At 45.5% G+C, this 21076-nt stretch overlaps 1 protein-coding gene and 1 long non-coding RNA gene across 7 annotated transcripts in view; one reads left to right on the top strand and one right to left on the bottom strand.

The window, feature by feature from the left end:
• Window positions 1–25: 25 nt before the first annotated feature.
• LOC143840439 (uncharacterized) overlaps window positions 26–21076 on the top strand; it is a 24425-nt gene continuing 3374 nt past the window's right edge. For both annotated transcript variants that reach the window (XR_013232185.1, XR_013232184.1), the window contains exons 1-2: window positions 26–260; window positions 2493–2588. This is a non-coding gene — a long non-coding RNA (uncharacterized LOC143840439). The remainder of the gene's footprint in view (window positions 261–2492; window positions 2589–21076) is intronic.
• Window positions 14071–21076, bottom strand: part of COMMD6 (COMM domain containing 6) — a 20011-nt gene continuing 13005 nt past the window's right edge. For 2 of the 5 annotated variants that reach the window (XM_077343974.1, XM_077343975.1), the window contains exons 3-7: window positions 18814–18879; window positions 18640–18716; window positions 16907–17070; window positions 15294–15446; window positions 14071–14895 (exon numbers count right to left, since the gene is read on the bottom strand). In XM_077343974.1, the coding sequence (XP_077200089.1) occupies window positions 14845–14895; window positions 15294–15446; window positions 16907–17070; window positions 18640–18661 (390 nt within the window). In that variant the 5' untranslated portion in view covers window positions 18662–18716; window positions 18814–18879 and the 3' untranslated portion in view covers window positions 14071–14844. Of the gene's footprint in view, window positions 14896–15293; window positions 15447–16906; window positions 17076–18639; window positions 18717–18813; window positions 18880–21076 lie in introns of all 5 variants that reach the window. The other 3 variants (XM_077343972.1, XM_077343976.1, XM_077343973.1) reach the window with 3 other exon arrangements.

The raw sequence follows: 21076 nt of genomic DNA, 5'->3' as shown, positions 1-21076 counted from the left end.
AAGGGAGGACAGGGCGAGCGCCAGGGCCCGGCGCGCCTGAGGGGGGAACTCTGGCTGCTTCCACCTCACCACCCGCCGCTTTGCTTCTTGGGTCGCGTGGCCAAGCTCCCGGCGGGGCCTGGAGAGCTCCTGCCATTGCAGTTGCTCTGCAGGCGACGGAGAGTTGAGTTTCGCAGCCCGCTTTTCATCCCGACCCAAAGGAGTCTCAGAGCGGCTTATAAACACCTTTCCCTTCTTCCCACAACAGATACGCTGTGGAGGTAAGAGGAGTCTGAGAAAACCCTCAGAGAACTGTGTCTGACCCAAAGTCACCTCATGTGCCATCAATAGCATTCCCCTCTCCCCACAGCAGATAGCCTGTGAGGGGGGAAAGGTGAGAGAGCTCTGAAAGAACTGGCGACCCAAGGTTGCCCAACTGGCCTCATGTGTCTTCCATAGCCTTCCCTTCTTTTTCCCACAATAAACACCCTGTGTGGTGGGTGGAGCTAAGAGAGCTCTGAGAGAACAGGGGTGGCTGCTGGTGGAGGAGTGGGGAATCGAACCCGGCTCTCCAGATGAGATTCCCCTGCTCTTAACCACTGTACCCTGAAGCTCAGGGGCACAAAACAGAGGCCAGCAATAGCAAGCCATTTTGAAAACCCTGTGAGGTTAGCCCCAATGCCCTGTGACCGGATGGTGAAAAACAGGCTGGCATGTATCATACATCAATTTTATGGCCTCCCTTCACTCTCACAAACTTAGGAGGGAAATCATGTTCACCACTCTGTTTTGCAGCAAACCTGTGCAGTGGAGGACACTGGCCAGGATCCAGGTCTCCAGTTTTCTTGAATTGCCCTGCTCCCTATGCACACACAAAGGGTCCTTGAATCGTCCTGACTCCTTCGGAAAAGGGAGTCACATTCCAGCCCTTAGGTTAAAAAACAAGCAAGCTTTGTTCTCAGTTGAAAGGTGCTCTCTGCAGGTACTCTGGAGAATTATGCCTTTCAGTCCCTTTTGGGTAACCATGGCCCTGCAGATAGGGGTGGGTCTGCCTGCTGGTTTGAAGCAGCAGAACTAAGTTTTGAGTCCAGGAGCACCTTTAAGACCCACAAAGTTTTATTCAAGGTGTAAGCTTTCGTGTGCATGCACATTTTTCCGTATGACATCTGATGGAGGAAATGGTGCAGAACCACCTGTCATCAATACAGGATACATTTTTTTTTTGGGGGGGGTGTGGGGGTTGTCTGTTTTGACTTTCCTGTTTTGACTGCAGAAAGGTCTGATTGGGTCACATTTCCTAATAAGAGATGTTGCCTATTTTGTTCAGCAGGACCCCTAGTGGCTGCTCATTGAATTTTTATTTATATAGAATAACTAGAATTAAAACCCGTTGTAGCTGATACAACGGGTGCTAGCATGGGGAGAGGGGGGGAAACTGGAAAGAGAGAGGTAGAAAGAAAGAGAGAGAGAAAGAGGACAGAAAAAGAAATAAGAAAAGAGGGGAAAAGACTGATAGGAAGAAATATAGATAGAAGGAAAGAAAGAGAGAAAGAGAGAGAGAAAGAGAGAAAGAAAGAAAGAACAGAGAGACAAATATAGAGTAAGAGAAGGGGAAAGACAGAGAGAGGAGTACAGAGAAAAAGAGAAGGAAAGAGAAATTAAGAGAGGGACAGAACTAAACGAAGAGAGGGGAAGAAAGAGAAAAAGACGGGGAGAGAAGGACTCTCCGGTGGGCCAGGGGAGAGTGCAGCCAGCCCTCCACCCCACCCCCCACTTACCAGCCCTCCAGCAAGCTCTCTGCACGGTGGCCTGGAGCGCAATGGTGGCGAGTTCACCAGAGTACTCCTGGCCAGAGCTGTTGGGGGGGGCAGTAGTGGGGCCTGGCCAATCAAGCTGTGCGCTTCCTGATTGGTCTGGAGTCTGGACAGGCTCAGGAGTGCTCGCGCTTTTATATATATGGCTACTGGCTACAGATGTGCAATGAGTAGTAGAATGTATTGTAATTCGAAGTGATAGATTGGAATGCATTTCTCTGGTCCACTAGCAGAGGAGACTAAACATTACACAACCACACTGGGAGGAGACAAAACACTACACAACCATCTCCTACCTTATAGAGCTTGAGAGAGAATGTAACAACAGGGCTTCAGTTAATTACTTCCAGGATGCCACAATTAAGAAGGGTACATTTACACATTGATAAGGAGCCCAATTGATAAGGAGAAATTCACCTTCCAAAGTGGCCATTTTCTCCTGGTGAGCTGATCTCTGACCCTCCATCTCTGCTGTAATCCCAGGAGCTTATCGTATACCTCCTTGTTTATGTTTTGCTTATAGATAGAAAAAAAATTGCATCTCTCCAGACAAAGTTCAATGAAAACAAGTTTATTTACTATAAATTGATTGAGAACTAAGACTTAAGGAGGATTTGTTCCCTAAATTATAGGTTTTGTTTGTATTGAAGTTATTTGATTACATTGGTAAAATGTCTTATTTACATTTTTGTCTCACAGGGTCTCATTTTTGTTTACCTTACTCACTGTGTGGCCACATTTTGCTTCCTCGCCACCTGGAAGTTGGAAACCCTACCAAAAGCAGATGGAGCCCAGGTGAGCAAAATTCACACCCACCACACTCAACACACACACGTTGACAACAATCAATGCCCACTTTCTCCTCCAAGTGCAGAAAGTCCATCACATTTTGCACAGGGCTGCAATTTGTAGGGGGGGAAATCCTCTGGCAGAAGATTTTTTAAAAAATATATTATCATTTCATTATTTATGCACGTTTTCCACTCTATGTCATGCAACTCAGGGCAGATAACATCACAGTAAAATCACATCAAGATAAAATATAGCAACAAAAATATAAAGCTTTTTAAGGTAGTGCCATTAAATCTAAAAACAAATTCAGCCGTCCATTCCATAGTTCTCATGCTAGAAAAGGAGGAGAGGGGAGGTAGGAGAATCTTTGCAGCAGGGCCAGGACTGAAAAGGCCCTAGCTGAGGCAGGTTTGATCTCCTTGGGGACAGCGATCCTGAACAAATTTTGGTCATTCAATCTTAAAAGCTCACCACTGCCACAGTGTAGCTGCACAGTAATACTAATTTCCTGCCATCCCTTGGAAATCTCTGTGGTTTTCTCTTTATTTAGTTAGTTTTAATATTTATCTATGATTCTCTACTTTGATTCTGCACATCTTGGCAGTGTTTTAAAGTCTCTCCTGTGTGAATTACACTCTTACCTCCAAATGCATCCATCCCAAGTGGTTCTGCAGTTTGGTAGTTCGCAAAACGGTATAATGACATATCCACCTTCCTTTTGACACCCCCTGTTCTTAAGACTCAAGCAATAAAACCAAAACACTTAAATAAAACCCATGTCTAAAAACACCTCCCTTCGTCACTTTTCTTCAATCTATATTAATCAAGCTAACAGGGTAGAAATATATACGAGAGGATGATTACAAGCAGGAGGGGGAAATATGTGATGCAATAAATCTTAACGTTAACAGAACTCCTATATTCCTGCTAGAGGTTAACATTACGCATGAAGAGAAGTTCTTGTCTTCAGAATCTTAAATATCATCAGACCAGTTTCCTAGTTATTCATTAGTTTCGTTAAGCTTCTTCAGTTTTGCAATGACTATAGATCAGGGGTAGTCAACCTGTAGCCCTCCAGATGTTCATAGACTACAATTCCCATGAGCCCCTGCCAGCAAATGCTGGCAGGGACTCATGGGAATTGTAGTCCATGGAGATCTGGAGGACCACAGGTTGACTACCCCTGCTATAGATGACCCATAAATCCAAACAGAGCACAAACTCTCTTAGAAACAGAATAGAGGCCCCTTATCTGCAGTCTCTAGAAATCAAACAACAAAACACATCCACGGGGAATTGGGATCCTCTAAATTGGACCTTTTGTGCTAATGCCTCTAGAGAAAGCAGGGTCCATTTATCAAGGAGTGGCATGATCCATTTTAGCCTAAACTGGAGCACATCAGGACACTGCAGGAGAAGATGTTCAAGAGAGTCCACTGACTAGAAGGGACAAGGACATAGCCAATAAAAAAAAAAAAGGATCCTAAGCTGATGACTCCACAGTACCATTGAACAGGGACAGTTCACCTTCCAGAGTGGCCTTTTTTTCATATAAGAGGCCAACTGACTCAAACATCTGCTGTCCCCTCCATTCCCCAGATGCCCTTCCATGACTGACAAATCTGACCTGCCCAGGGATTGTCATTGTTGTTCTGTTAAAAACCACTTTCAACTGTTAAAAACACTGTTCTGGTTTTCGTGTTGTGTTATGATTATGTTATGCAATGTTATGTTATGATTGTAATTTGTTCTATTATTATAATATTCCATGTAAGTATTCCACAACACTTAATGTAAACCGCCCAGAGCCATAGGGAAAGGCGGTACAGAAATCTAAATACATAAATATAGGCTGATCTCTGACACCTGGAGATCAGCCATAATCCCAGGAAATCTCCAGCCACCACCTGGAGGTTGGCAACTACCAACAGGGAGCAAAATCATGCCCACTTTCTCCTCCCAGTGGGCCCTGAGCAGCCCCACATAGAGAAGAAGGGACTCTGGCTGCAAAGGTTGTCTGGAGCATGTTCACTGCCCTAATTGATTCCCTCGGCTTCCTATCCCTGAATCAAAGAAGGCAGCCTTACTCAGAAGGAGTGCTAAATCAGTGGATCTTCCAAATAAGGCCGCAGACTAAACACAAAGGAGTCTTGTGACACCTGGAAGACGGCCAGATTTACTGTGACGGAAGCCACTGCAGGATGTGAGTTCCGTTCTGCTGACTTTGTCGGGGTTTGCTTCAGCACAGAGATACTTTGGATCTGGAGAAAGGTGAGCTAAAAATGCCTTGCGTAAACATGGCCTGCCCATTCAGGATGGGGCTGAAAGAAAAGGCCAGCTCAGAGAAGGCACGGGAGATCGAGGACATCAAAAGGCAGAGAATTTAGTACACTGCAGTGCCAGAGAAGGAGCAATTGGGTCGGGTTTGCACAATAGAAAGACCTCTCCCCCACCCCTCCTCTCTGTGTGTGGGCTGCACTGAGCTGAAATAGCAAAAAAACATTCTGCTCCCTTTTTAATAGTCTTCCTTAGACTTGAACACAAATTAACAGTTTTTTTTCAAAAGAAATTCATACTGAAGGAAAAGGAGGGAGCCCTGCTGTCACAGAGCTCCCAATCTCATTTTATAGACGACTAAATACTGAGCCTCTTGTGGCGCAGAGTGGTAAGGCAGCAAACATGCTGTCTGAAGCTCTGCCCATAAGGCTGGTAGTTCAATCCCAGCAGCCGGCTCAAGGTTGACTCAGCCTTCCATCCTTCCGAGGTCAGTAAAATGAGTACCCACCTTGCTGGGGGGTAAAATGGTAATGACTGGGGAAGGGAATGGCAAACCACCCCGTATTGAGTCTGCCATGAAAACGCTGGAGGGCGTCACCCCAAGGGTCAGACATGACTCGGTGCTTGCACAGGGGATACCTTTACCTTTTTAAATACTGCAAGGCATAGATTGCACATCTGAGTTTGCGAGAGAGCAATAGAGAATCAGTAAAGGGTAAGGATGTCAGTCTCCAGGTAAACATGTCATCTAGTTTCAAATCAGAATTCCTTGGCTCTTATTGAATAGTGGACTCAATAAGGCACAGAGTCGCTCATGGAATGAAACATCAGCTCTTTATGAGATCACAGCAATGGAACTGAGGAACATAGCCCACCACCCGAACTTACGGTATATACAGTCTCAGGTTCCCACCAGAGCCTGTAGTGGACTCCTTACAAGATCCCTGGTTGAACTCATTGGGCCGTTCCAACGATCCAGTGGCAGGAGGGGTCCTGCATGCTTAACCCATCACATCACATGTCCCTGCTGTTTGAATCACGCTGCTCTTGTATGCAGCGAAGCAGGCCCACAAACAGCTCCCAAGCAAGAAACCCCACAAAAGGGTTCTGAATCACTAGACAACAAACACGCAAACAAGTGATGGCCCTGGAGCAAACTCTGGTTCACAGCACTCTTGGGAAGGAGGCAGGGTGTGAAGTGGTCACAGTTAAATCAGGGCAAATGGGAAGTATAAATATGCCCTGTGTACAGGTAACTCAGAACTCTCTTTTGGCATTAGGGGGGGGGGGCAGGAAGAGTTCAGGGGGAGTGACTCTAGGGTTGCCAGCTTTGGGTTAGGAAATACCTGAAGATCGTGGAGGAGGGGGAATCCTATGGAGATCAGGGTTTAGGGATAGGAAGGGTTGTGTCTGCAGACCTGCTGAAGACTGAGCTTGAGGTCCAAAGCAGGATCGTAAGTCTGCACTGCAATCAGCCAATGCGCAGCTAGCTCCTGAATGCAGGATCCAGTCAGTTTAAAGTGAAACTGATCTATAGCGTGCATTGGAAGAAAGATCCTTTTGTCTATCCATGTGTAAAAGTTTGAGTTTTCAGGGGTGGGGGTTCGGTTCAGTTTTGCCTCTGCTGGGACAACAATAAAGAGGGGATGTAATTCCCAGTGGTCCTGGCTTCTTTCAAACCCGCGGATTTAACAGGAGAGATGGCACCTTTCTGTGCTGGAGGTCCAATTGTAGTCCATGAACACCTGGAGGACCACAGGTTGACTACAGCTGCTTTACACAAAGCACCTTGCATTATTCTCCCCCTCCTCCATTTTATTCTCAAAACAACCCTGTGAGGTAGGCTAGCCCGAGAATGTGTGACTGGCCAAGGCAACCTGGGGACCATCAGAGGCAGAGTGGGAATCTCAACCTGGGTTTAGAGAGAAGAAAGCTCTCTTCCATCGCAGTAGAGGGAATGACTGAGCAAACTGTAAGCAAATTGAAGAACTGGCTGAGGAAGTTTGGCTTATGTTCTTGGGAAAGCCGACCATGGAAACAGACTTTATCATAAAATCTGGACCATGTGTGTCTGTGTTTTTTAATGCGTACTGAAGAATAAGTGAAGCTGGCAGTAATGAGGAAGACGGGTAATAAGGGCGAAGGAGAAACAAAGCTTTTATTACCCTGTCAAAGAAGAGACAGTTGGCTAACCAGCTATATACATGGGAAGAATTGCAACTGAGGCTCACAAAGGCTGTAGATGTGTGGGGAGAAGAGAAGAAAAAACACTAAAGGCCAACCTTTGAGATGAAGGAGACAGTGATAGCCAGTTGACATAAAAGAGGCAGAAGCTTTCAGTGGTCATTCAAGAGGCTGTCAAGGGATGTCAGATACCTCTTCCTCACATGGGGATCCTGATGAGAGCCATGTGCTGAATTTTAATGCCATTTCTATCGGGTTTTTCATTTCCTGGAAGTCAATTTTAGCTCAATGGAAGGAGAACAAATAAAATAGAGATGTGCATGGGGTAGGGTTTCCAACTCCTGGTCGGGAAATACCTGGAGATTTTGGGAGTAGGACAGCATTTGGGACAGAAGAGAGACTTCAATGGGCCTTTCACCTTTCAATACCATTTTCTGTGTCGTCTGGAGAGAGGTCATCCCAGGAGACCTGGAGGCTGGCAATTCTAATATGGGGAGTGGGTGAGTGGAGAAAGACCCAGTAGAGCCATACAAGGAATAGAGATGGGAAATTATATATCTAAGGGGAAAGGGGAGAAGAAAATAAAACATCATCAGTGAAAAAAACGAGATGCTGTTTGCTGCCCTGTAATGCATATGTTGGGTGCGTTTTAGGTGCCAAAACTGAATGAGAACCATTAAATTCTCAAGCCAGTGGCCCAGAATTGCAACCAAAGGCACCTGCTCAGGTGACTCCTGGTAGGCCCGTGGCCATGCATGTACTTTGCACATGGCTTTTAGAACACGCCATAGAATCTCTCAGTGTTGGGGTTCTGTGTGGCAGACATTATGAGATTCCTGGGTGTAAGTTGGTGAGAGGCATTCCCTGAAGGTCACAAGTGAGCAAAACTGCTGCTGAAAACTGAGCAGATGCAAAGGACAGAATTATAGACTTGCCAACTTCCAGGTGATGCCTGGCAAACCCCTGGAATTACAACTGATCTCCAGATGACAGAGCAGTTCTCCTGGAGAAAATGACTCCCCAAAACCATAACCTTGCCAAGTTCCATTCCCAAATCTCCAGGAATGCCCTAGTCTGGATCTGGCAACCCAAGTCCCAACACAGTTCCTGTATTTACTGATATATTCAGTATATTTTATATTCTGCCTTTCCACCTTACAGCCTGTACAGCAAGTTTTACATCCATCATAGTTCTGCAAAAGACTCCACTTCAGCAGATGTGCCTGCACCTGGGGTGGGGGACCCATTTTTTTGCACATCTGTTAAAAATACAAGATTCTGTCCCACTTTACCTTTGATCAGCCTATTATTCTTCCCTACCTTCACACCATTCATTTAGGTCATGCCATGCAATGCAAGGGAGCTACAGATTGGAGGAATAAAATTAGCTAGTTGCCTCACTGGGCAGATGAAACAAAGCATGCAGTTATTTGAGACAGCAACAGTACGGAATCTGCATAATCATTCCAGCTGCAGAACATAAACGCAAAGCAAAGTCTGCAGTTCAGCCTTCATTCTCAGAAACAGCCCTACTATTTTTAAAGGGGATTTATTTCCCCATGAGAAACCCTTGAAACATTCTTCAGGCTTCAAGAGCCACAGGAAATGGTAGGATCATGCAGAATATGGTTGAGAAACATAGCTGCATACAGGACCACAAGGGGCCCCTATCCTTCCCACCCTCTCTAGGCCCAACACTGGCCATTTTGGGAGGATGGGGGGGCAGGATGACATGACCATATATGGACATATATGATACATGTTTAACAAATTAAAAAATATATATAGAAAATTAATTAACTCCCACCAATCAGGAAATGCTTCCAGGGCCATCAAGAAACCCCAGGGTTGCATGAAACCCTGGTTGAGAAAGTCTGCTTTAGTACCAAAGATGAATGTGGAGATGGTAGAGACAAAAACAGGGAGACGCCTTTGCTCACCTCCCCTTCCTCACCTCATTTCGTAGGGATTTGTCAACAACCTGATTTGGGCACCATGTGTCTAGGAAATTCCACTCTACTGGTTTGCCAGCTCTGGGCTGGGAAATGCCTGGAGATTTGGGGTGTGGGGTGTAGCCAGAAGAGGGTGGGGTTTGGGGAGGGGCTTCAATAGGGTATAGTACTATAGAGTCCACTTTCCAAATGAGCCATTTTCTCCTGGAGGCTGGCGGCCCTAGTCACTGAGTTGACATGGCATAGTGGTTGGAGTGTCAGACTGGACCTTGGTGCCCTGGGTTCGACTCTCCACTCTGTCGTGGAAGCCCACTGGACAAACTTGGATGAGTCAGACAGTTGGGCCACCTCAGAAAGGAAGAAAAAGAAACCTCATAAAAGTGACTCCTTATCATTGGTTGATAGCTTTCCCCTTTAAGGTAATTTAAAGTGGCAATATGAAGTATGTTTCTATAAGAGCCGCCCAGATGAAAAGCTTTCCTTTCAGGGTAAATATGTCTACAACCCCTGCATCCACCTTCTGTATTGATCCAGGTAGCCATTCACAATATCCCTGCCAAGAATCCCCCTTGTTTATGGTCAGGTTTATCCAGTAATGTTGTCATTTGGTTTCTTTATCTTTTAATCCTCCTCTCATTTGTTAGAGCCCAGCAGGAGCTATTTCACAGAGAAAGTTCTTCAGTTGCATTAACTCCAGAAAGTAAGTGTTTAGAAATTTTGTTCTCCTTCATAGACATTTTGTATGTTGTAAAAAGCCAAGAAAAAGCTTTTGGATTCATTCACTAATGCAGAAGTTATTAAAGACTAACTTGCAGATGAGCCTAGAAGACTTTCTTTTGGGACAGATGGACAAGCAGTGGGATAATAGTCATAGAACTCTGCTCTTATATATGAGATGTTCTTATATATGACAACAGCAGAAAGATTACTATATGCTCCAAATTGGAAATTGTCAAAAGTCCCCATAGTAAAGAACTGGCTGAAGATGCTAGAATTTGCAGAGATGGCTAAACTCACATCTCTGATAAGAGAAAAAAAACCGCAACTAAATTTATTGCTAACTGGAAACCCCTTATTGACTTTCTGTATGTAAGGGAGGGGAAAAAAAGATGACTTCTGGTTTTGAGGATTAAGGAGTCTCTTATAGAGAACAGAGAAAAAAAGAAAATGTAATGTAGTAAATTTAGAGTTAGTAAATATATATGTTATAAAAAGGTAAAGGTATCCCCTGTGCAAGCACCGAGTTATGTCTGACCCTTGGGGTGACACCCTCCAGCGTTTTCGTGGCAGACTCAATACGGGGTGGTTTGCCAGTGCCTTCCCCAGTCATTACCGTTTACCCCCCAGCAGCAAGCTGGGTACTCATTTTACCGACCTTGGAAGGAGGGAAGGCTGAGTCAACCTTGAGCCGGCTGCTGGGATCGAACTCCCAGCCTCATGGGCAGAGCTTTCAGACTGCATGTCTGCTGCCTTACCACTCTGTGCCACAAGAGGCTCTTATATTTGCTGTAACTTTGGTTTAATTGGTATTTGTATTTGTTTAGGTCACCGAAAAATTAAAAAGCTATACTGCTATCTTTTTTTAAAACCTGTAACCATTTTAAAAAATCTTTTTCTTTTCATTTTACTGTTGAACTTTTAACCTTTCTACTAGCCGTCAAGCCCCTTGCAATGGGGGCTAACGGTGTGTGCCGTCAGAGGGGGCAGTCGGCGAGCGACCTACCTGAGGTGGTGGTGGGGCGGGGCATAGCACTAGTGGCCACCGAACGGCCCTGGAGGTGGCTGTGCCAGCGCTCTCCATTGGAGGCAGCAGGCCCACTGGCAGGTTTGGCGACAGGCTCCCTTGCGTTTGGGGCGGGCTGGCTGCTGGCAGGCGGGTCGAGTGGTGGGGCACCGTCAGAGGCGGCAGGCCTGCTGCCTCTGAATCCCATAGCCAGAGGGCAACATCAGGGAAGGCGTCAATCTGTATGCCTCTTTGTTGGCCATCCAGAGGAGCTGTTTGGCCACTAAGTAGACTAGATGGATCCCTGGCCTGATCCAGCAGCACTCTTATGTTCCTAGGAGTGCAAGAGCATCAAACGCACTTGTTTGCATTATTCCCTTGATCCCCTGTTATGTTACTACATACTAGTGCAGGAAGATAACTGTACCTGATGCCCAATTCAGTTATGATTGTTGGCCTAATGCGTAAAAGCAAAGTCCACAATCAATGTAAGTTCCCAAATTCTTTTAAACTTAAGCATTCCTTCTTTCAAAAACAAGGCACAGGTTTTTACAGCAATTCTACTTCTGTCATTAAAAGGCCCTTTTTTTGAACATAATGGTCACCAAGTACGCATATTCCCTGACTGTTCACAGTCTGCTGGGGGGAAAGATTCTTTAAAGAGAACTTCATCAGAATCAGGCAGTGCTATACTGGCAAGATTGCAGTTGTATGAAGAATCTCCAGTCTATCTGTGAGAAATCCCATGAAGAGCTTTTACTAGGCATAGCCTTACATTTTTAGGCTTCTTACCGCATCAACAGAGTGCTTCTGTATTCCACTTGGGGAGTGCTAGAAGCAATGTGCTTCTCATCATTCTAAATGTAATAATGTATAAAGCAATTTATACAATGTAACCAATTTACCTATTACGATGTAACCATTTTACAGGGTTACAATAAAGTGAGTGCTTTAATCCTTACATCACAGCATAAGAGAAGCCATGTTGGATCAAGTCAGAGGCCCACCCACTCCAACACTGTCACACAGTGGCCAAAACCCAGGTGACATCTGGAGATCCTCCAGTAGATTCAAAACTCCTACCATTCTTTCCTACCAAGTACGAAGAATACAGAGCATCACTGCCCCCCAATTTTTTGTCTATAACCAGCCTTAACGTGTTTTTACCATTGAGAAAGCCCTGAAACATTCTTCAGGCTTCAAGAAGCCCTGAGAAGTTGTGCAACCATGCAGAACAGGGTTTGGGAGCATAGCTGCGTACATGCCCACCCGTGACCCTTCTCCACCCCCATCATTGGCCCTGGGGGGCGGGTTTGACATCATATATCGTCATATCACATGATAAATATTAATGCATTTTAAAAATATATTAAAAATTAATTAATTCCAGCCCAGGTTAGAGCTTCTGTTATCAGCAAATTCAACAAGCAGGTAAAGAGTCAAAAGAACTTTGTCACCTTAAAATGTTTTCAGTGTCCTCCTTCAGGATGTCAAGACCACCATGGTCAGACCACTATGCTCTGTAAGGGGTTCTTATGGCCTTAGGGCTAATGGGTTTCATGTAGGGGAATTTTATGGGCGTTTTATGTTTATAAGCCGTTGTGAGTCTTTGGAAAGTGGCAGGATACAAGCTCAATAAATTATAACAATATTCAAGCAGGCTTCCCTGGGGAAGAAAACTCCAGAGATGGAAAGCCATGACATCAGGCGGCCCTTCAGATCTACAGCTTCCATCACTGACCCTGACAGCACAAGGACACAGAGCAGGGGACCCCCTTGGCACTGCTTCAGATGTTCCTTCCCGGTCCCAGGCTGTTTCTGATTTCAGGGATTAAAGACAGCACTTTGAGTTGGGGCCAGATGCAATTTGCCAGCATGGACTGGCATGCTTCCTAATGGAGGGGCCGTCTGAGCTCAGCTTGGCAAGCTGAACCCTCTGAAAATAAGAGATCTGATGCTGAGAGTATTCGGCTTGGCTAAGAGGCTGGAGCAGTTAATTGGCAAATGTTAAGTCTGCAGATGTAGGTCCATCATCTCCACACGGAAAGACTGGCCTATTGCGATCTTCAGCCCTCATTCTAGAAAGCCAAAAATAGCAATCCAGTGCTTAGTACTTGCGTCTGGTCTGTTATGGAAAACATTGTGTATTTCTACAGTTGTGTGTATGGCTTCATCTTTGCCAACATCCTCCAGGTCTTTGGTAAATAATTTACAAAATTATGCATGGGATAGAGAAGGTGGAGAAAGAAGTACTCTTCCCCCTTTCTTACCATACAAATGTTCGGGGGCACTCAATGAAATTAAGGAACAGTATGGTTAGAACAGATAAAAAGAAGGACTTCACTCAAAGAGTTATTCACAGGTGGAATTCATGGCTGCAGGAAGTGGCGATGGGTACAAACTTAGATGGCTTCAAGAGGGGATTAGATAAGCAGATGGAGCAGTGGTCCATCAGTGGCTGTTAGCCACAAGGTATAGGTCAGGCTTTTTCAGACTTTGAGAAGCCGTGGAAGTGGTGGACATGCCTCTTCAGAGAGGGGTGTGTGGAAGTAAGATGCGGGAGCCAGCCAATCGATCAACTGATCGATCATTTACCGTTTCCATTATGGAGAAAGACTAGGCCTGTAGAGCAACAGGGGAAGTGGGCTCTAGTGATGTCAGCAACCATCTGAATCTCTGGGAAAGTCTATGTAACCCCAGGGTTCCCCAGAACCCTGGTTGGGAATCCCTGAGCTGGAAGAGTAACATCTTTACACTAAAAGACTAAGGGCTAAGTGGGTGGGCGCTGTCCGTGATAAAAACTCGGAGGCAAGAACACATTTGAACATCCCAGGCAAGAACACATTTGAAAAGATGGTCCTTCAGGCAACTTTGTCTGAAGTCATGTAGGCCAGCGGTCCCCAACCTTTTTATCACTGGGGACCTGTCAACGCTTGACAATTCTACTGAGGCCCGGGGGGGGGGTAGCCTTTTGCCGAGGGGCGTCACCGCCACTGGCTGAGCCCCTGCTCCGCTTGCTTTCCTGTCAGCGCCTGACTTCCTGCCGCCCACTGGGGGGCGCTGCCAGCGGCAGCTGCACAGTGCCATGCCGAGGGGGAGCCCCAGCTATGGCAGCCGCCGAAGAGCACCAAAGGTGAGCTGTCGGCAGAGTGGCAGAGCAGCCCCCGAAGCAGCTGCTGGGGAGGAGGACAAGGAGGAGCTCAGTCCCAGTACCGACTGATCCACGGACCGATCTTGGTCCCCGGACTGGAGGTTGGGGACAGTTGAATTGTAGGGTTTCAAACATAGAAGCTAACAAGTCCTTTGTACATTACCTTCCATCACCTGCATTTGAAAGCAACAGTAGATATTTATGAGGATAAAGGCATAGCAACATTTTTATTACATTAAGTATTCTTAGTAGGAAACAATGGAATTTGGGCTTCCAGAATACTTTGTGGCATGCCATTTTGCCATTATGAACTTACCAATCAAACTTAACTGTATACATTGCACTCTGTATGTGGGAAGGACTGGTTTTTACAGAAGGTTTAAGATTGATGTCCTGTCTTAGTTTTCTCAGTCTTTCTTGTGTGCAGGCCTCTGTGGAGTGGGAGTCTTGTCATTTCAGCAACACATTTTCCAGGCCACAAAAAGAAAGTCACTGACGACAGAGGGCCATGGTCTTCAGAAGTGCCTTCAAACAGAAATTGGTTCTACTAGATGGACATAAACTGTGGTTTGCTGTGAGATGAACAAGCCTTGGGGACTCTAAGGTGAAATTGGTGATTCCATGTTTGCTGCAAGCTACAGTGCCTTGCAAAAACACAATCACAAATCAGTGCTTTCTGGAGTCCTGGTTTGCAGGACAAACTAGTTTGCCAGTTGTGAAGGAATGACAAGCTATGGTTTGCCCTAAAGTTTGAAACAGAGAATTGCCTTATTGCAGAAAGAGAGAATACACAATCTCATTTTCCTTTCTGGTTTTCTCAGGTCTGCTCAAGATATTCAATGCAGGAGAAAGATAAGCTCAATCAATTAATTGATTGATTGACACACCCATTGTTTTGCTTAATAACAACATTATGTCTCATAGGCAAGGTGGAAAGGCCTGCTTGGTTCGAACAAACTGCCAAAACGGTGCTCAAACAGTCTCGAGAACAGATGCCATTTCCTTGAACTGACTGTAGAAATTCTAAAATGGAAGACAAAAAAAACCACAAAGTTTATTTTTGCATGGCATTAACGAGGAATAGAGCATAAGAAATTTGGTGTTTCTAAGAGCTTAAATCCCATTCAGGACTCTTTCATGCATTGGGAGTCTTCTACAGGCTGAGGTACTGCCCTGCTTCTGAAGCAGAAATCCTCCCTTATCTTCCCCTTCTCCCAGCAACCCCAGCACAGCATAAAGCCTGGGATGACTCAAAAATGCCAGCATAGGTACACCACCGTTACCATAGCTAATGCCCCCCCCCCCAAAAAAAAGGAAGAGCAAAAACCATGAATGAGAAAGCAGAAAGGAAGCAGAAAAGAACATGCAGCGTGAAGAGCATATTCTTTCCATGCATCAAAGGGCTAGAACAGACAACATACCTGAAATTGTGCAACTGTCATTTCAAAAGATTTGCTTGTGACGTGCCCAGAAGCATCGGCCACTTTCACTGCCATCGTCACATACGGGCATTTCAAAGACCGGCAGGTGTCAGAGCTGACCGCCACCCCCAGCTTCCACTGGAAGTCAATAAGCTGCAAACAAAAACAGACCACCCGGACACTGAAACCGTTTGCTGTGGCCAACCTGAGTTCTGCAGAATGGTTGAGAATCCACACTGTCATTTAGGAGAACATAATAATCCAGGAGAGTGTTCCTGCTTTCAGGATTGGCATGTACAAATCGATTCCTTAATTTAAATCTATAATAACATAAAAGAGGCTACCCTTAAATGTTATAAATGAATTTGTATTTACCAGTAAAAAGTGAATACAATCCTCTGTTGTTCCAATAGTGTGGGGTGACCTGAGAGCCAGTTTGGTGTAGTGGTTAGGAGTGCAGACTTCTAATCTGACATGCCAGGTTCGATTCTGCGCTCCCCCACATGCAGCCGGCTGGGTGACCTTGGGCTCGCCACAGCACTGATAAAGCTGTTCTGACCGAGCAGTGATATCAGGGCTCTCTCAGCCTCAACCACCTCACAGGGTGTCTGTTGTGGGGAGAGGAAAGGGAAGGTGATTGTAAGCTGCTTTGAGACTCCTTTGGGTAGAGAAAAACGACATATAAGAACCAACTCTTCTTCTTCAGTAATATCAGGGCTCTCAGCCTCACCTCCCTCACAGGGTCTCTGTTGTGGGGAGAGGAATGGGAAGGCGACTGTAAGCCGCTTTGAGCCTCCTTCGGGTAGGGAAAAGCAGCATATAAGAACCAACTCTTCTTCTTCTATGACCTAGTATGGATAGCGTCTTACAGTGGGCAGTAAAAGATAGTGGGGGAATCTTCTGTTATTGGAGGCACATGGACAGAGACACTGATCTAAAGGAATTTTATTATACCTGCCCTGTCAATAGGCAGAGGGAATTGTTTGTGAATGGGCAGTCATAAATACTCCCTTTAATGGGGCATCAGAGAGATCTGCTGGGTACCTTGGAGGTATTTAAGTGTTTCAATGTTAGAGTACCATGTAGAAAACCTGGTGTTTTGAATTGAGCACATGTCATGGCTTGTCTCCTTTTCAATTACTCATTTACAGATTGTTTTGAGGCACCAAGTTTTAACAACCTCTAAAGGGGTTGCATACAGTTGCAAGACTATGGTCGTGAATGTTAAGGTCTAGAGCAGGGGTAGTCAAACTACGGCCCTCCTGATGTCCAGGGACTACAATTCCCATAAGTGAACACTGACAGGGGCTCATGGGAATTGTAGTCCATGGCCATCTGGAGGGCTGCAGTTTGACTACCCCTGGTCTAGAGCATGCTGCTGGCAAGGGCTCATGGTAATTGTAGTCCATGGACATCTGGAGAACCACAGTTTGGCCACCCCTGCCCTAGAGCATAACAATGCTATTATTATAAAGCATATAAGGCTTCAGTAAGTACAAATTGACATTTCGTAGAAGGAGGCTACCCCTCCCAAAGAACCTTGATGGTATGTGTTCCCTGCTGTGCTATGCTGAGGCCTGCCGTTCCCCCGCAGACTTGCCTGAAGAGCTTACCTGGCCAACCATTCCTATGTTGTTGGCCTCTGCAGACCCAGCAATGGAGTTCCCCTGTTCGTTCCACACATGCCGAATAACCTGCAAGGCTTGTTTCGGCAAAGGGCCCGTGGCACTTCCTAGTCTTGTACAAAGTTCTTCTGAGGAGAGCTTATTTTTTGCTGCTGTACTGTCAAAAAGAACAAAAAAAACAAGATTATGATCTATAGTATAGAACTTAGTAACACATATTAAAAAAAAAACATATTTCCTTTATATCCCCCCATCTTTTTTCCCAATGAGGACCCAAAGCAGCTTATAACATCCTCTTTTCCTCCATTTCCCCCCACCCACCACAACATCCCTACAAGGTAGGCCAGGCTGAGCAGACTGGCCCAAGGTCACCCAGTGAGCTGCCAAGGCAGAGTGACAGGACATGTTTGGAAGCCAAGCTCTTGGTATCACTCCTGGTTCCAGCCCAGATTTATCCAGAGATGTCTATTTAGCACACTGGCTTCTAGGCACATCTAGATTTATTTGATTTAAAATACTTTTATGCTGCCTCTCTGCCTGATCATTACTATCCAATAGCATCTATGGGTGGCTGAACTGTGGCTCTCCAGATAACCATGGACTACAATTCCCATGAGTCCAACACATGCTGGCAGGGGCTCATGGGAATTGTACACCGTGAATATCTAGAGAGCCACAGTCTGGCCACCCCTGCAGATAGCCTGACTCCCTGGAAGCTACACTTTAAAAGGATCTCAGGAGAAAGACTTTTTTTGCTTTAGACCAGGGGTAGTCAAACTGCGGCCCTCCAGGTGTCCATGAACTACAATTCCCAGGAGCCCCTGCCAGCGAATGCTGGCAGGGGCTCCTGGGAATTGTAGTCCATGGACACCTGGAGGGCCGCAGTTTGACTCCCCCTGCTTTAGACTCTGGATAGCCAAGAGCTAGTCAGAGAAGAAGATCTGGATTCTACTGTCCACAGTTCCAAGGAGGTTCTAAGATTGCCTACAATTAGCCTAAAGCAGAACCCTTCTTTGGAACATTTTGTTTTCCTTTGCGGAGAAGACCTTGTATGGAGAAGCATTCTGTCTTGAAGACGGTCACCTGTGCCATGAAGTGGTACAGCCCTCTCTTAGGCTTCTTTACCTGCTGCGTGCAAGGATTCGGCCCCAGTTTTCCCCCTTACAATGAAAAAGAGAGCTTAAAAGTCCCATCATCATTAAATTGAATATTTCATGCCTTCAAGTTCCTAACATTGGACTAAAAATCAACAGGTTTTATTAACCAGGGTTTTGTGAAGCTCTGGGAGCTTCTTGGCAGCCCTGGAAGGGTTTTCCCGAATGGTGGGAGTTCATTAATTGTTATATATTTTAAAAATTTGCTAAACATTTCTAGAGTGATATAAACATATACGGTCATGTTGCCCCCCCCCCAACTTCCCAAAATGGCCAATGATGGGCCTAGAGAGGGTGGGAAGGGAAGGGGATGCAGATGGGCATGTATATGGCTGTGTAGCCCAACCATATTCTGCACAATCATGCCTTCTGGGGTTGCTCAAAGCCTCAGGAATGTTTCAGGGGTTTCTCTATACTAAAAAAGTTGAGAAAGATTGGTCTAGAATTTCCACAAAAGTTTTGGGTGGCAAAGTAGTGGGGAAAAACCTGCCAATTTTTTTTTTTTGTTCCTTCTCCATATTAAGTTAGACATTTAGAGGGGAAAACACCAAAGACCTTTTTGCTTACCTAAACAGAGAGGAAACAGCATTAACTACCTTTGCCAGGTCACTAGCACTAATTTCAATCCCAGCTGCTTGAAACCTCTAGGGAAACAAATACAAATTCAAAGTGTCACAATGAAAACAATTCAAAACAGGGATCTACAATAGCTTGACTACAAATGGAAGCAATCAATTTTACCTGGCACAGTTCCACTGTATTTATGCCTGAGATCTGACACCGAAGATACTGGATAATTTGCTCACACTGCAAAGAAAACCGATTTCAATGCTAATTAGACCATGATTGCTTACTTTTAAGTCTCTTTCACAACAGTTTATAGAAAGGTATCAAATTCCTGTGCTTTGAAGGGTAATAATACTTGCATTATTATCAAAAAGGTAAAGTTGCAAACCAAACCACTGTCTTATGGAACACAGGAATGGCTTGAGACTATGAAATGGTTTACAACTAAAAATTTTTAAATGCCACACACTAGGGAAAAAATAAATAAACAGTCATCTGTTCCACTTAATATTACTGGAAAGGCCTAGGAGAAGGCTTAAGTGCCACTCAGCACTTAACACCCACTCAGGGCGGTTGTCCCGCCCCTGAGTGCTGCCTCCTCCAACCGGCTTGCTTGTCCGTTCAGTGGCCAGCCAATCGCCTTCCGTCCCCCACCCAACCACCACCTCCTCTTTTCACTTCCCTCTGAGGCTCGGAGGCTGCGTGAGAGCTGCCCCTGCCGGTGAGTTCCCTAACAGCCACCTGCTGCCTTTCTTGGTCCTGGGAGGAAGGAGAGGCCATCCACAGAGTTCTTCCACCCCAGTTCCCAATCTAGCGCCCGCTGTATTCCTGAATTGTTACTTGCAAAGTATAGACAAGGTGTCAGCTTTAACCTGTTGATACCAGTGGCCAATGTATGCTTCAGTTTTTTTCAGCCAGGATTTCATATATGCTCATGTTGACCCCTCCCCCTCCCCAAATGGTCAATGATGGGCCTGGAGGGGGAGGAAAGGGGAAGGGCCTCGGTTGGGCATATGCACAGCTATCATTCCCAACCATATTCTGCATGATCGCACCACTTCTGGGGTTTCTCAAAGCTTGAAGGATGTTTCAGAGTTTTTCAATAGTAAAAAAGTTGAGAAAGGCTGGTATGGTTATTGAAATGTATAGTCATTGAGAAGTGGGGTGAGGGAGAAGCAAGCCTGGGAAAATCTCACAATTTGTAAACATCTTTTTACTTTGCTTTGCTTGTTGTGCTGTATAGCCTATTGCTACATTCGTCTTTGGAGGGGAAGCTTGGGATGTTATTGGATGCGCCTGGCTTTGGTCGAATACTTTTCGGATATTTTTTTCTGAGAACAAAAGACCCTGCCTGGGAACAGGACACATTTATGTCTGATGGGTGTGGGGATCAATTTACTGCCTGCCCATTTAATTTCAGCAGGGATAATCACGAGCTTTGTACTGCTCCTTCAATAAACTACTTTTGCTAATATTCCAAGTGAGTTCAATGGAAAAGTCAATGGGAATCTGACAAAGGTCTGGAAGCCCCAGTTTTGATTCTCCACCAGTTCCACAGAAGCTTGTTTGAGAGACCTTGAGCCAGTCACCCACTCTCGGCCTAACCTACCTCAAAAGGTTTTTGTGAGGGAAGGAGAACGATGTAAGCCCCTTGGAATCCTCACTGGGGAGAAGGGCAGGGTAGAAATTAGTTGAAATAATTAATTAATTAATCAACTTGCAGACTATGTAGATGTCTTGTCACCTAACTGGCAGAGAAACATTTTTACTGGAAAGGCAGGGAGTTCAAAGCTTCTTCGGGGAAACTATTTGCGGGAAGACATAATGAGAAGAGACGAAACAAGATGATCTGGTCTTACTTTCTGGTAAGGAGCAGCGCAAAACTGAGAGCCCCTCCGAAGAAGCACCCATATCTGCTTTTAATCTGCTATGTAATCACCTAAAATCTAAGAGAGGATCGCGGATTTAAGTATCCTGCAATTAGCAAACAGCCTGAAGCGGTGTTTCATCTTCAGCCTTGTGTCTAGAGTTGCAATAGAGCGACAGACTTCCCTAGTAAGAGCTGGTGGCACTAGCCTATGGGGGATGAATCAAATAAACCTGCACAAGCAATCCTCCGATACAGCTGTCATCCTGGCCAGAATATTATGTTCTGTATTATTTAAATTCAAAGTCTCAAAGATGATGAGAGAAAATTCTTGTTTTAGCGATAGTTCTATTCTGACCGAGCACTCCTATTAAGAGATTTCTCAGCCCCACCTACCTTACAGGGTGCTTGTTGTGGGGAGAGGAAAGAGCTCTGCGCTCTACCGCCACCAACCAGCTAAGGATCCCTGGCCTTAAAGAAGCCCGCCTGGCCTCGACCAGGGCCAGAGCATTCTCTGTCCTGGCCCCCACCTGGTGGAATGAGCTCTTGGAGAAGATCAGGGCCCTGACG

Source organism: Paroedura picta, chromosome 6 (genome assembly GCF_049243985.1).
Source record: "Paroedura picta isolate Pp20150507F chromosome 6, Ppicta_v3.0, whole genome shotgun sequence".
Taxonomy (NCBI): domain Eukaryota; kingdom Metazoa; phylum Chordata; class Lepidosauria; order Squamata; family Gekkonidae; genus Paroedura; species Paroedura picta.
Note: the sequence above shows the minus strand (reverse complement) of the source record. Positions and strands in the feature narration are given on the sequence as shown.